The 13986-nt window shown below is 48.0% G+C and overlaps 1 protein-coding gene across 1 annotated transcript in view; it reads left to right on the forward strand.

Moving 5' to 3' along the window:
• Positions 1–13209, forward strand: part of LOC307086867 (protein jagged-2-like) — a 44710-nt gene extending 31501 nt beyond the window's left edge. The window contains 11 exon segments of the mRNA XM_079752214.1: positions 357–470; positions 877–990; positions 1885–2001; positions 2356–2383; positions 3949–4034; positions 4951–5064; positions 5448–5563; positions 5725–5988; positions 6296–6427; positions 7364–7517; positions 10581–13209. Of these exon segments, the coding sequence (XP_079608340.1) occupies positions 357–470; positions 877–990; positions 1885–2001; positions 2356–2383; positions 3949–4034; positions 4951–5064; positions 5448–5563; positions 5725–5988; positions 6296–6427; positions 7364–7517; positions 10581–11134 (1793 nt within the window). The 3' untranslated portion in view covers positions 11135–13209.
• Positions 13210–13986: the final 777 nt, after the last annotated feature.

Raw genomic sequence — 13986 nt, forward strand, 5'->3', positions numbered from 1 at the left:
GATCCGTTATAGCACCCTGTTCTAGATCTGTTATAGCACCGTGTTCTAGATCTGTTACGGCACCGTGCTCTAGATCTTTTATAGCACCCTGTTCTAGATCTGTTATAGCACCCTGCTCTAGATCTGTTACAGCACCCTGTTCTAGATCTGTTACGGCACCGTGTTCTACATCTGTTATAGCACCGTGTTCTAGATCCGTTATAGAACCTTGTTCTAGATCTGTTACGGCCCCGTGCTCTAGATCCGTTATAGCACCGTGTTCTAGATCTGGTTCCCTCAAGGTCCATCAGTAAGTGTCACAGGGCTTGTCTTGGCGTCGTGTGTAACCATGCCGACGGTGGCTCCTCCCCCCCCAGACGTGAACGAGTGCAGCCGGGGTCCGTGTGAGAATGGGGGCGGCTGCCAGGACCAGGTCAACGACTTCCGCTGCCTCTGCGTGGACAGCTGGAAGGGCAAGACCTGCAGCTCACGTGAGTGTTACTGGGGGATGTGTGTGTGTGTCCCGTCTCACCCGTGTGTGTGTGTGTGTGGGTGTACGTGTGTGTCTGATCCTACCTGTGTGTGTGTGTGTCTGATCCTACCTGTGTGTGTGCGTGTGTGTGTGTGTGTGTGTGTGTGTGTACGTGTGTCTGATCCTACCAGTGTGTGTGTGTGTGTGTGTGTGTGTGTGTGTGTGTGTGTGCAATCCTACCTGTGTGTGTGCGTGTGCATGTGTCTGATCCTACCTGTGTGTGTGTGTGTGTGTGTGTAATCCTACCTGTGAGTGTGTGTGTGTCTGATCCTACCTGTGTGTGTGTGTGTGTGTGCGCGTGTGTGTGTGTTACTGTATGATGTGTGTGTGTCTGACCCCCGCCCCCTATGTGTGTGTCCCCCCAGGTGAGTCCCAGTGCGACAGCTCCACCTGCAGTAACGGCGGGACGTGTTCGGACCACGGGGACTCGTTCCGCTGCAGCTGTCCGGAGCGCTGGGGGGGCCGAACCTGCAACACAGGTAGACTGTCAGGCCGCCCCCCCCCCCCCCCCCCCGTCATTACCCCCCGCCCGCCTTTACACGGCTATTAGGACCCGTCAGGACCCAGGGCGGGCCTGGACCGGCCGGCACCCCCGGGGTGCCTAGTCCTCATCCACTACCTCCTCCCTGTGCTGGTCTTAACTGGTCTCTACTGGTCTCTACTGGTCTCTACTGTCTGTTCCTACCACCTCCTCCCTGTGCTGGTCTCTACTGGTCTCTACTGTCTGTTCCTACCACCTCCTCCCTGTGCTGGTCTCTACTGGTCTCTACTGTCTGTTCCTACCACCTCCTCCCTGTGCTGGTCTCTACTGGTCTCTACTGTATGTTCTTACCACCCCCTCCCTGCCCTGTCTCTCCTGTCCTGGTCTCTACTGTATGTTCTGGTCTCTACTGTTGTGGTATCTACTGTTCTGGTTCTACTGGTCTCTACTGCATGTTCTGGTCTCTACTGCTCTGGCTCTACTGGTCTCTACTGCATGTTCTGGTCTCTACTGTTCTGGTTCTACTGGTCTCTACTATATGTTCTGGTCTCTACTGCTCTGGCTCTACTGGTCTCTACTGTCTGTTCTGGTCACTACTGTTCTGGTCTCTACTGGTCTCTACTGTCTGTTCTGGTCTCTACTGTCCTGATCTCTACTATCGTGGTCCCTAAGGTCTGTTCCTACCGCCTCCTTCCTGTCCTGTACTGTCCTCTACCCTACTCTTGTATCGGGGTGTACTTTCGTCTTCATTTTCTGTACTCTTCTGAGATTTACTTCACTAACTCCTCGTGCCTTCCTGTGTGTGTTTGTGCGTGTGTGTGTGTGTGGGTGTGTGTGTGGGTGTGTGTGTGTGGGTGTGTGTGTGTGGGTGTGTGTGTGTGTGTGCGTGCAGCTCAGAACAGCACGTGTGACTCCGCCCCCTGTGCTAACGGGGGGACGTGCGTGGGCTCCGGCGACGCCTTCACCTGCATCTGTAAGGACGGCTGGGAGGGGCCCACCTGCTCCCAGAGTAAGCCCCGCCCCCGCCACTCACACCGTATACATATATAATACACATAGATTTTTATAATAAAGACAAGTAGACCGCAGATAGGAGTGTGTTCTTGAGGCAAAGCTCTCACTTATTCTGTCTGTGCGTTTCATTCATGTGATAAATATATTGGTGTACGCCAGCATTGTTGAATACTCGATCCTGTTTGGTCGACATGTTCCAGGGTTAATAACGGGACACTGAGCCAAGGTTCATTCCTCACCTAGTGACTCAGTTTTATCCACGAGCTATATAGAATCATATGTTGATGATAAGTTCTTCAATGTTTCTGATATTAACCTATCCTATTCTGGGTTTCTTTTCATTTCACAGACATCAACGACTGCAACCCCCATCCCTGGTGAGTTCCCGTGTAGTCTAGAGCCTAGAGAGATCTGCTCACTAGCCCAAATGTGTGTATTGGGTCTAGAGAGATCTGTTTGCTAGCCCAAACGTGTGTATTGGGTCTAGAGAGATCTGCTCGCTCGCCCAAACGTGTGTATTGGGTCTAGAGAGATCTGCTCGCTCGCCCAAACGTGTGCATTAGTGTGGGTTGGACCTAGAGTCTGCTTGCTAGCCGCTATGTGTGTCATACCTGCCTGTGTGAGTAGGTATGCACGCATCTATGCGTGTGCGACAGAGTGTGTGTTTGTGTTTATGTGTGTGTGTCTAGCCACCTATCTGGGTAGCCCCTCCCCCCCTCATACAGACACCCCTCGACCGGTCAAGCAGTGACTGACAGGGAGATTAGCCAGCCCATGTCTCTATACAGAACACTGACCCTTGGTGGGGTTGGAGGGCAGGGGTTCAGGATGGGGGAGGTGAGGGGGGAGGTTTGTGTGTTGGTCAGTAAGGTGGGGGCAGGGCAGGGGTCCTATTGGCACGTCTCAGTAGGGGTCGGGATGGAGATTAGCATATGAAGCCTGGACATTGATCAGGGATCAGCTTTAACCTGCTGCTACTCTCTCTCTCTCCCTCTCTCTCTCTCTCTGTCCTCTTCTCTTGCGCGGCCCACCGTGGGAACCAGAGAGAGAGCACAAAGGCAGGACCGCCGTTCTGGACCCCTGCAGTGGGGCAGGAGGCAGTAGATTAGTCAGCAGGTTGGGGGTTCCATTCCCACTGTAAGGGCAGAGCAAGGCAGTTGAACTGGCAGTAGTACGAGACCAACAGGTGGCCATGCTATACGAGTTAGAAGAGGTAGGATGGAGGCTGGAGGATGGATGACAGAGTCTGCGACGCCACTAGGTAGTTAGATCAGGTTGAGTTCGATTAGGGTGGTGTTGATAACAGTCTGCTACATCACTGGGTAGTGAGATTAGGGTGGTGTTGTATAACAGTCTGCTAGTTTTCAGCGGGTGTTCTCTGTGATCTGTTGACTGCCTGACGACTGGATCACTCCAAAATGGCGTCCTGCGAGGTGCCCGTGGGGCCTTCTGGGGGGCGGTTGACGTGATGTCATCTTGACAGTTTAATTGTGCGGTTCTATTAAAATACAGCGTCATTGGCACGGGTACAGAGGTTCGCAGAACAAATACGACCGATGGAATGCTGGATAGGCAAACTCAGGATCTAACATGTGACAGAGTGTGTTGGAGTTTGTGTTTGAGTTGTGTTGATTTAATCTGTGCAGTGTTTATGTGGAGTTTCTGTTGTGTCCCATTGTGTTGTGTTTCTATTGTGAGTTTTATTGTGCGTTGGTTGTGTTGTGTGTCTGTTTTTGTTGGGTTGGTTCTTGTGTTCAGTTCATGACCTCTCTCTCTCTCTCTCTCTCTCTCGTGTGTATCTTTGTGCGCGTTTGTGTGTGTGTGTGTGTGCGTGTGTGTGTGTGTGTGTGTGCGTGTGTGTGTGTGTGTGTGTGTGTGTGTGTGTGTGTGTGCGTGTGTGTGTGTGTGTGTGTGTGTGTGTGTGTGTGCGTGCACTCCACAGCTACAACGGCGGTGCGTGTGTGGACGGGGTGAACTGGTTCCGTTGTGAGTGCACGCCAGGCTTTGCCGGACCGGACTGTCGCATCAGTGAGTCACGGGCGGGGGTTTGGGGTCCCAGGGGGGCGGGCCCGCAGCGCGAGCCCATTGTCCCGAGGCGACAGATTAGGAAGCCTTTAAGGAGCACGGAGTTAACCTCTGACCCCTCTTCTGAGGGGAGGTCAGCCGGGGTTTTCTGCAGACAGGTTTCGGTGCACTCTCCCGCGGCATTCTGGGAATATTCCTAGTAAAAAGAAAGGCTTTTCAGGCTTTTCAGGCCCTTGTCTCCTGGAGACTCTCCTCCTCCGGGGTGAAGTCCTCTGAGGTATTGTCTTCAGAGATGGCCGCGGCGTCCTCAGACCCCACGCCGCAACACAGATAGAGACACTCCACTGAGGCGCCTGCTCAGCTTCATCAACTTTTTCTTCCTAGACTTTTACTTTCTAAACTTGTGCAGTTTACTCAATGTGATTCCTTCACATACATGTCCAATATCGTTTGTAATCCATATCTCGATCGATATCTTGATCAATATTAGCTTGAATCTAATTCAATTTGTATAAATAGTCTTTAAGGGCATCTCTGCTTCAGTCCAGTGGCTCACAAACCTGTTATTGTCACTTAATGTACGCACTTATTGTATGCCGTACTTTAGTTGTGTAGCATCTTACCCTAGCTATCTTTGTTGTGTAAGGGGAATGGGTTAACCTAACAATTGTTGGTTCTATGAATGCCTTACTGTACCGACAGCGATATATTGTTTTACTTTCTTCTGACAAATGTACTCATTGTAAGTCGCCTCGGATAAAAGCGCCTGCTAATTACCCTAGATGTAAATGTATTCTGTAAAACAAGGGCAAAGTCTTGCAGTGTGATGGCAATCCTCATTTAGCATACGTAAACGGGAATGTTCTGATGAAATCGAAATACCTGCTTACTGAACCCCCCCCCCCCCCCCCCCCCTCAGATATAGACGAGTGCCAGTCGTCCCCCTGTGCGGCGGGCTCCACCTGCGTGGACCAGATCAACGGGTACCAGTGTCTGTGTGTCCCGGGCAGGGCGGGCCCGCAGTGTGGCGATGGTGAGGGCTCCTTCAAACGCACCTTGACCCTCTTTACTCCTCTATACCCCTCTTTACCCCTCTGTAGCCCTCTTTACCCCTCTTTACCCCTCTGTACCGGGTTGAAGCAGGAAGTCAGACAGCACAGCGGGTAGAGGACTCAAACCTTGTCATGCGTCATTTTAAAACTTCCACTTTGTACATGTATTGTACTTTGTATTTCACTTCACTAAAAATTCACTCATTTAAAGTAATCTCTCTCCCTCTCTCCCTCCTCTTTCTCTCCCCCTCCCTCTTTCTCAATCCCTCTCTCTCTCTCTCTCTCTCTCTCTCCCCCTCCCTCTCTCCCCCTCCCTCTTTCTCTCTCCCTCTCTCTCTCTCTCTCCCCCTCTCTCTCTCTCCAGTGCTGGGTGTGGGGCGGTCCTGTCATCACTCAGGCCTGTCCTTCCCTCACGGCAGCCACTGGGAGGAGGAGTGCAACGGCTGCCAGTGTATCCATGGCAACGTCCTCTGCTCCAAGGTGAACCGGGTTCCGTGTAGAAGTCCACCGGAGTCATAGAACCCTCTGGAACGTTGTAGAACTCCGGTGAACCGTGCGGTGCGATGCTGAGGACGGTGGTCGTGTAGCTTCACTGGCAGACCCTCTAACCTCCTCCCCCCCCCCACCCCCCCCGCTCCAAGGTGTGGTGCGCTCGCCGGCCCTGTCTCCTACCCAAGATGCACTCTGGCGGCTCCGAGGCAGGCCCCGCCCCCTGCCCGGCGGGCCAGGAGTGTCTGGAGCACCAGTACCTCACCTGCTTCTCCCCGCCCTGCCACCGGGGCGGCGTGTGTTCGACGCCTGACCCCCCTCCGGCCCCCGACACACAGTGCGAGCCCAACAGCGGTTACCTTGGCAACAGCTGCGTCCGCATCATGCTCATCTTCAAACGGGAGCAGGTCCCCGAGGTGAGCGGGAGCAAGTCGCGGGTTCGATGCCCGATACTGGCAAGGCGCTACTAGACCCTAGACCGCTGCAGACCTATGTTCTCTTTAACGTGCAGGCGTGTAGTACACTCATAGACTAACCGTCTCTTCTGTGTGTGTGTGTGTGTGTGTGACTCTGTGTGCGCGTGTGTGTCTTTCTGTGTGTGTGTGTCTTTCTGTGTGTGTGTATTTGTGTGTCTGTGTGTGTGTGTCTTTCTTTGTGTGTGTCTGTGTGTGTGTGTCTTTCTGTGTGTGTGTGTCTTTCTGTGTGTCTGTGTGTGTGCGTCAGGGTACCACAGTGGAGAAGATCTGCTCTGAGCTGAGGTACCTGCCCGTCACCCAGACGCTGGCCCGGGAACGCACCCTCCGGATACTCTGTGACCGTTCCTATAGCAACTCGGACGCCGTGGAGGTCGCCATGGTAACCACACACACACACACACACACACACAGCAAGAACACAGGAACTAACTGTTTATAGGTTTGTCATGTTAACATGACATGGTATAATATGTATGGTAATCTGGGCTGATCTGAATGATAACCGGGGCTAGCATTAATGCTAATTTGGGCTTGCTCTGTACGCTAATTCGGACTAATCTAAATGCCAACCATGGTTTGGGTCAAAATGAACCTGGACTAATTCGATGATTACCTGGGCTGGAGGGAATGCTGACCTCATCACAAATCCTCAGGGTACCTGAGTTTTGGCAGAAGCGGAGAGATTTACATGGTGCTGACAGACAGGATGAGGCCACCTGTCAATCACACCGGGCTGTTGCCAAGGAGACAAGCCTGGGGGCTGGGGGGAGGAGTTGAGAGAGAGAGGGAGGGCAGGGGGGAGAGAAGGGAGGGCAGGGGGTGTGTTATCTGTCCAGGGGTCCACAGCTGTCCTGCTCCTCTATTGTGGGGGCTCCTATTGAAGACCCCCTTATCCCCCCCACCCACCTTCTCCCACTGATCAACTCATTTGGCAGTTAACTCCACCCCCACCTCTCTCCCTCTCCCTCTCTTTCTCCACCTTCTCCCCTGCTTTCTCTCTCTCTCTCTCTCTCTCTCCCTCTCTCTCTGCCTTTTCAAACTCCATCCAAACTGAACTCAACATTGAAATGTCGACCACTATGAGGTCATTTAGCAGACTGTCAGCCAGAGGGACTTCAGATCCATGGGATTACGGACCACCGGGGGGGGGGGGGTAATCGGTGGTAGTCTCGCTCTAGGATGCCTGTGGACATTGGGGATCAAACCCAGGGCCTTTTGGCTGGGAGTCAAACGCCCTGGCTATCCAGCCCATGCTGATATGTTTGTTGTTCTCCTCCTCATGCTCCTCTCTCTCTCTCTCTCTCTCTCCCTCCAGTCGTTTGAGCAGGATGGGCGAGTGGAGGACCGCGCCCAGATCCAGCAGGCAGCCACTGAGCTGATCGGCTCTCTCTCCAAGAGGCCCAACAGCCCCGTGATGCTGGCCGTGGTGGAGGTCAAGGTGGAGACTGTCACCACGACGGAGCCCGTCGGTAAGTCATAGCCCCGCCCCCTAAGTATACAGGGCAAAAACACATCTATAAATAAGATGAGTCCATGGATAGATGAATAGATAGATGGGTAGGTAGGCAAGATAGAGAAATAGAGGGATAGATGGAGGGATAGATTAAAGAAAACAAAAATGAAAGAAACGAACGAAAATCAGCCGAAACAACGCTGGTGCGTCGTGTCAACACCGGAGGGACAGAACCAATGGACTTTTTCCACATGGAGTCGTCTGCTGATCTACCAAGAGCCAACAGTGATTCCCCTCCTCACCCAGACAATCAATCAATCAATCAATCAATCAGAGGACATGGGACACGGCTGAAGCAATGCAGGTGCAGCGTGTTTCCACAGGAGAGAAGGAACCCACGGACCTGCTCCACTTGAAACTGCTGCCTGACCCACGACAGCACACCCGGGATTCCACTCCTCATGCTGCCGACTTTAGTTTACCAACAGTGTCAGAACCATCTTGCTCATACCAACACACGACAACAGGGAGAAAATATGCAGTGAAACATGCAATCAGTGAATCCTGCAAACACAGTGGTCACGCTGAAGGTAAACAGAGACAATTTTGATCCTTCCGGACTGTAAATCATGCAAAGGTCTTATGGGACTCAAAGACCAACCCAAAGGGTGTTGTAGGAGGACACTTGAACATTCTAAGAATTATTTCAAAACAAGATCAGGTTCAACACCTATTAACAGACTCCAATCTAGATTATTTATGTTTGACTGAAACGTGGCTTAACTGTAATATCCCAACACATATGCTTGATTCACCAGGTTATGTATGCTTTAGGAAAGCTATTGATGGGTAGGGGGGGTGGAGCAATGATTTATATAAAAGAGAGTTTTAAATGTGTTGAAATTAATCTGGACACACCTTTGGAGTGTATTTCTATTAATGTTGTGTTCTCACGATGTAAACCCCTGTTGGGATACATTGATGAAAACATTTACTGATCTGATGCAGAAATACACTCAGAAATTTAGAAAGCCACGTCGTTCCAGGGCTTTACCTTGGTTAAGTAAGGATATTCACCAATGAATGAAGAAAAGGGATCTTGCACTTAAACAGTCATTGGTAACCAGAAATACTTTAGACACACTGATTTTCAAAGGTTTAAGAAATAAGGTAACAAAGGAGTTGCAAATGGCAAAAACCTGTTACTTTATGCAACTAATTGCTGACTCAAAAGGGAAAAGCATAGCACTCTAGAAACATATAAATATGTTTCTAGAGTGCTCCAAAGAAATTTACGATGGATCGCAAGATCCATCGTGAGAATGATCGTACGAGCTTGGATCCATCGTTATCGGCAAACGGGGCCCTGGTCTCTAATTATAGGTCAATTTCTATCTTACCTGCACTCTCAAAAGTTCTTGAGAAAACAGTTGCTAAGCAACTTGTTGATTACTTAGAAAATAAACATCTACTGCACCCCAAACAATTTGGGTTCAGAGCGAGGTACTCAACAGAGTTGGCAAACTGCTACCTCACAGAAACTATAAAACAGTTGTTAAAAGGGGAATCTAGTAGTGACAGTATTCTTGGATTTGAAGAAAAGCTTTTGATACTGTTAACCTCGAAATTTTCCTTAATAAACTCAAAACATTTATTTTCTCAGATGAGGCAATTGCTTAGTTCCTTTCATATCTTAAACATAGAGAGCAGTGGGTTTGATCCAATTCTACCTGTCCAGACTTGTTCAATGGGAATTCCACAAGGTTCTATTTTAGGCCCTTTACTTTTTAGCTTATATATTAATGATTTACCATACAGTTGTAAAAAAGCCAGATGCCAAATATATGCAGACGACACCGTTGTATTTGTGTCTGCAAAAACGACTCAGTTGGCAGACAAAACTCTGTCAGAAGAGATGTCGGGTGTATCCCAGTGGCTCAGAAACAATAATTTGACTTTAAATTATAAAAAGACAGTGTCAATATGCTTTTCAATTAAAAGAAAAGCCAAAGAAAATTCCAGAGTAAAGATTGATGAGATAGAGTTAGATCAAGTAGATGAGTTCAAATTTTTAGCTGTTATTTTAGATTCTCAGCTTAAATTTAACAGACATGTTAAGAAGCTATGCAAGACTGTCAACACCAACTTAAATTGCTTTTAACTAATAAGACAATACATACCTCTTAAGGCAGCACAAGAATTTATGCACCCCATGATATTTTCCCATTTGTAATATTGTATAACCATTTGGGGACAAGCCAACCGAACAACAATGACACCAATAAAATCATAATACAAACAGGCACTTAAAATAATGGATCAGAAACCTACTAGATGGCCAAATTTTAAAGAACCACAATTTACTGGGTTTTGACAGCTTTGTAAACATTTCATTTTTAAAACTGATTTTCAAGTGTGTGAACAACCTTGCTCCAGCAATACTCTGCCAATTGATAAATAAACTGAACAGTATAATTAGAACTAGGGGTGCAACGAACGGAAATTGTAGAACAGCGAAACTCAAAACCACATTCAGACAATAATCCTTTGTAGCAAAAGGCACTAAACTGTGGAATACTTTACCATCAGAAATTAAAACATTGACAAAGCTCAAGGTTTTTAACACACAAGTAAAACAATGTTTGAAACTGAATAATCCCTGTGATCATTGACCCGCACACACGCATGCACACAAGGACAATGATTAGTGTTTGTGACACATTAATTAATTAATCACATTAATCATTGTCCTTGTTTTTTGTCTTTGTCTCCTGTATATTGTGTCTTCTGTATTGTATTCGCGTGTAACTTTTAGTAAAGGCCTAACCAGGGTCAGGGGTTGCAAATGAGTCTTGAAATTGCAAATTGATAGAGTTATATAAATAGTGATGAATAGAGTGATGTAAAGAGTTAGATATAGAGTGATACAGTCATGGCTAGAGTGATAGATGGAGTGACAGAGAGAGTGATAGATGATGGATTGTGCTAGGTACTGTGGGTAGATCTACCGACATCGGCTCCTCACCCCTCCTCACCCCTCCTCACCCCTCCTCCCCCCTCCTCCCCCCTCCTCTCACAGACTACCTGGTCCCGGTGCTGGTGTGTGTTTTCGGGGTGCTGTGGGTGGCGTGCATCGCCGTCTGCATCTGCTGGACGCGCAAGAGGAAGAAGGACCGGCAGGAGGCGGAGCTGGCCGCCCGCGACCGCACCGTCAACAACCAGCTGCAGCCGCTGGCGCCCGGCCACGGCCACAAGGACAACCGCCACAAGGACGCTCGCCACGAGACCCACAAGCTGATGATGGAGCGGGTGTGTGACGGGGCGGAGGACGACGGGGGGGAGGAGGAGGAGGAGGAGGCGGGGGCGGGCCGCTGGGAGGAGGAGGCGCATCAGGTGGGGGGCCAGGATGAGGAGGCTGGGGAGAAGCGGAACGGGCCGGGTGTGAAACCGTCCAACGCCAAGGACTCCATGGCGGGGCTCATGGACAGAGGGATCGTGGGTAACGGCGGGCTGATCTGCACGACGCGCCCGTTGAAGGGGCCCCACCGGACGGCTTACAGCCCCAAGGACAACCGCTGTAAGAACCTGAACGCCGCCAAGCTCTGCGACGACGTCAGGGACCACTACGTATGAGGGCGTGGCCGGGGGCGGGGCCGAAGGTCCGGACATTTCAACCGTTGAAGCACCAAAAGTGAAGATTTATGACGTTCTACTCTTCTGTTTGTTCTGTTCCACTGTTCTGAGGTTTGCGTCGGCGAGCCGGACACGTTTTGTTTTTTGGGTTGTTCGGTTTTTTTTTTTAACCAAAGAAGAAAAAGAAAGAAAAAATACCTGCAAAAAAGAAGGAAATTTGATGTCGCAGCTTTCAGGACCGGTCTGCATTTCAGCGTAAAGAAAGGATTTCTTCCTTGACATTTTTTGTTTTTGTTTACATCTTTGGACTGCTGTTTACCCACAATGCATCCTGAGAGCATTTATGTATCATGTGACCAAGGCTCCGCCCTTGAGTTTCAAGAGGACCGGCCATTGGCTAAAAGGAGTCACATGGGCCTTAGCCCCAACATGTGGGCCTTTTGTACACCCCTCGGATACCTGGACCCTTTTGTAAGTCTGTTTAAAACACAGCAGGTTTTATACACAGACATATATATCAGGACTTTGAAAAATCTGCCGTGGAAAAAATTCAGGCATGGGTAAGTTTTGTTTACATTCGCAAACATTGTTTCTCTCTTCATCTATAATTGTATAAAGGCTTGTGAGGATTGTATGTTACCCTTGTCATAGTCCACAGAACATTTCAACCTGTTAGTGCTCATGTTTTTTCAGTATTTGCTTGGATAGAAAGTGCCTTCGCGTTCTTCTGTTTGGTGTTGAGTTTTGGCGACGCCGTGTTTAAGTGAATATAAAGGGACACATCCAACTAGCAGAAAGATCTTTGCCATGTACATATGTAAATATCCAAATGGCTGTGTATAATTCAATCTAGTAACTTAAGTCACACCTTGTATCATAGCTATTTTAAAGAATAAGATTATTCTGTGGCAGTTTTTCCATCTTTATTTCTTTTCGTTTTAATTTTTGTCCAAATTATGTCATTCCGAATATCCGTGTCCGTGGACACTTCGAGGTTCAGTACAGACGATTGATTATTGATTATCATCGATCCTATTTAATCAGAGGAGCAGCGCTGAGACATGACAACGAACCACTAACCATGTTTGTGTTGATGTTGTTGTTTATTTGTTCCAATGTTCGGGATCAGGGGAAAGATATGCAGTGAGATGTGCTAGGGGCTGGAGGTAGAGTTGTTCTTCTGACCTGCCCTGAACCCCAGACCCATTAGCACCACAGAGTGTGTATTAGGAGGCGGGAGACTTTGCCTTCTCATCCGTCTTTTTCCTCTGTTCTGTGATAGGAAAGCTTTGGCGGCCATTTTACTTTGATATTTTGGCAGTCCAACCGCTCAAAGTTCAAATGGCACGCGGAGACTTCCTGCTTTACTCTAGAGATCCAGGTTATTGATCAAAAGCCCACAAGGGAAAACCGATCAGAAACTATCATAGTGAGCAGTCTGGCTCGGTACCCCGGAGCAATGCTACTCACCCAGAAACTAATCCCCATTACCCAACACGCTGAGACCAGAGCCAACAGCAGGCATGACAATGACAGCCCTTTCAAAGCAAAAGCCCCCTCCCCCTCTCTTCCTGTCAAAGTGAGTAAAAGTTTGAATCGTGAACAATCCAAAAAGACAATCCAGCCGCCTGCCAGCTCTCGGATGCTTTGCAGGGAGCGACTTCACTCTTGAATCTAAATTCAAAACAGTCGCAACATTTGAATCAATAAGTGGAAGATAAGGCCTGTGTGTGTGTCGGGGGGGGGGGTGGTATGGGTAAGACTGCGAATCTTTTGGTTTTCCGCTCACCCTGCCTGTCCATCTGGATGTTGGTCAAAAGAAGGGATCAAGATGTTGCTGACGGTGTCGTGGTTTGTTGCGTTTGCGTCGTGTTTCTGCGCTCAGAACACCAGACTGTTGTTAAATCATCCATGCAAATACTGTTATTATTTCACATTTACAATAAGGAGTTCAGCATTGTTCCACTATGAATTATTCACAACCTTTCAGTGCTTCGTTTCCGAATGAGACGAGAAAACTTTATCGACCACCTTTCAGTTTTCAATGTGCAGAAACTTTATTATTTTGTACAGAATTTGGCAGTCTTGGTTTGTTTGTTCTTAGAACGATCTTACTATTTATTAAAGTATTTTATACCAAATGTCTTGACTTGTATGCATTTCTTTTCGTGCTCGAGAATGAAGAAGTTCTGTTCATGTGCTCTGTTCATGTTTGAAGAGAAGGTTTTAATTGAGTGGCTCTGGTCTGAAGAAGTCTTTCTTTTGCAATGTTTTGAAAGAATACCAAAAAAAATACACATATATATATATATATATATATATATGTATATATATATATGTATATATATATGTATATGTGTATATGTATATATGTATATATATGTGTATATATGTATATATATGTATATATATATATATATATATATATATATATATATATATATATATATATATATATATATATATATATATATATATATGTTACAGTGGCGGCTGGTGATTCTTAAAGTGAGGGAGGAAGGCAATGGTTGTCATTGCCTGCTTGCACTGTTGGTGTGTAGTGGCATAAGAATGTGAGACTCAAGTTGTTTCAGGTTTTTTTGGTGAACAACTGTACAAAATAGTAGGGAGGGATACTTATGTGAATACAACTTATACAAAGCCACCAGTGGCATTGTCCCACCAAAATTGTACCGGGGGCGAAAATTGTACCGCCTACGTAATCCGCTTTCGAAAATTCCAAGCCTGCCTGTCAACGTACGATCGCATCGAACAATGACGTAGGAAGGTTCATGAACATTCGCGCTCATTCATTGAGCGTCACAAAACGAAATAACATTTAATAGATAACA

The sequence above is a fragment of the Pollachius pollachius genome (genome assembly GCF_949987615.1).
Source record: "Pollachius pollachius genome assembly, chromosome: 15".
In the NCBI taxonomy this organism is placed as follows: domain Eukaryota; kingdom Metazoa; phylum Chordata; class Actinopteri; order Gadiformes; family Gadidae; genus Pollachius; species Pollachius pollachius.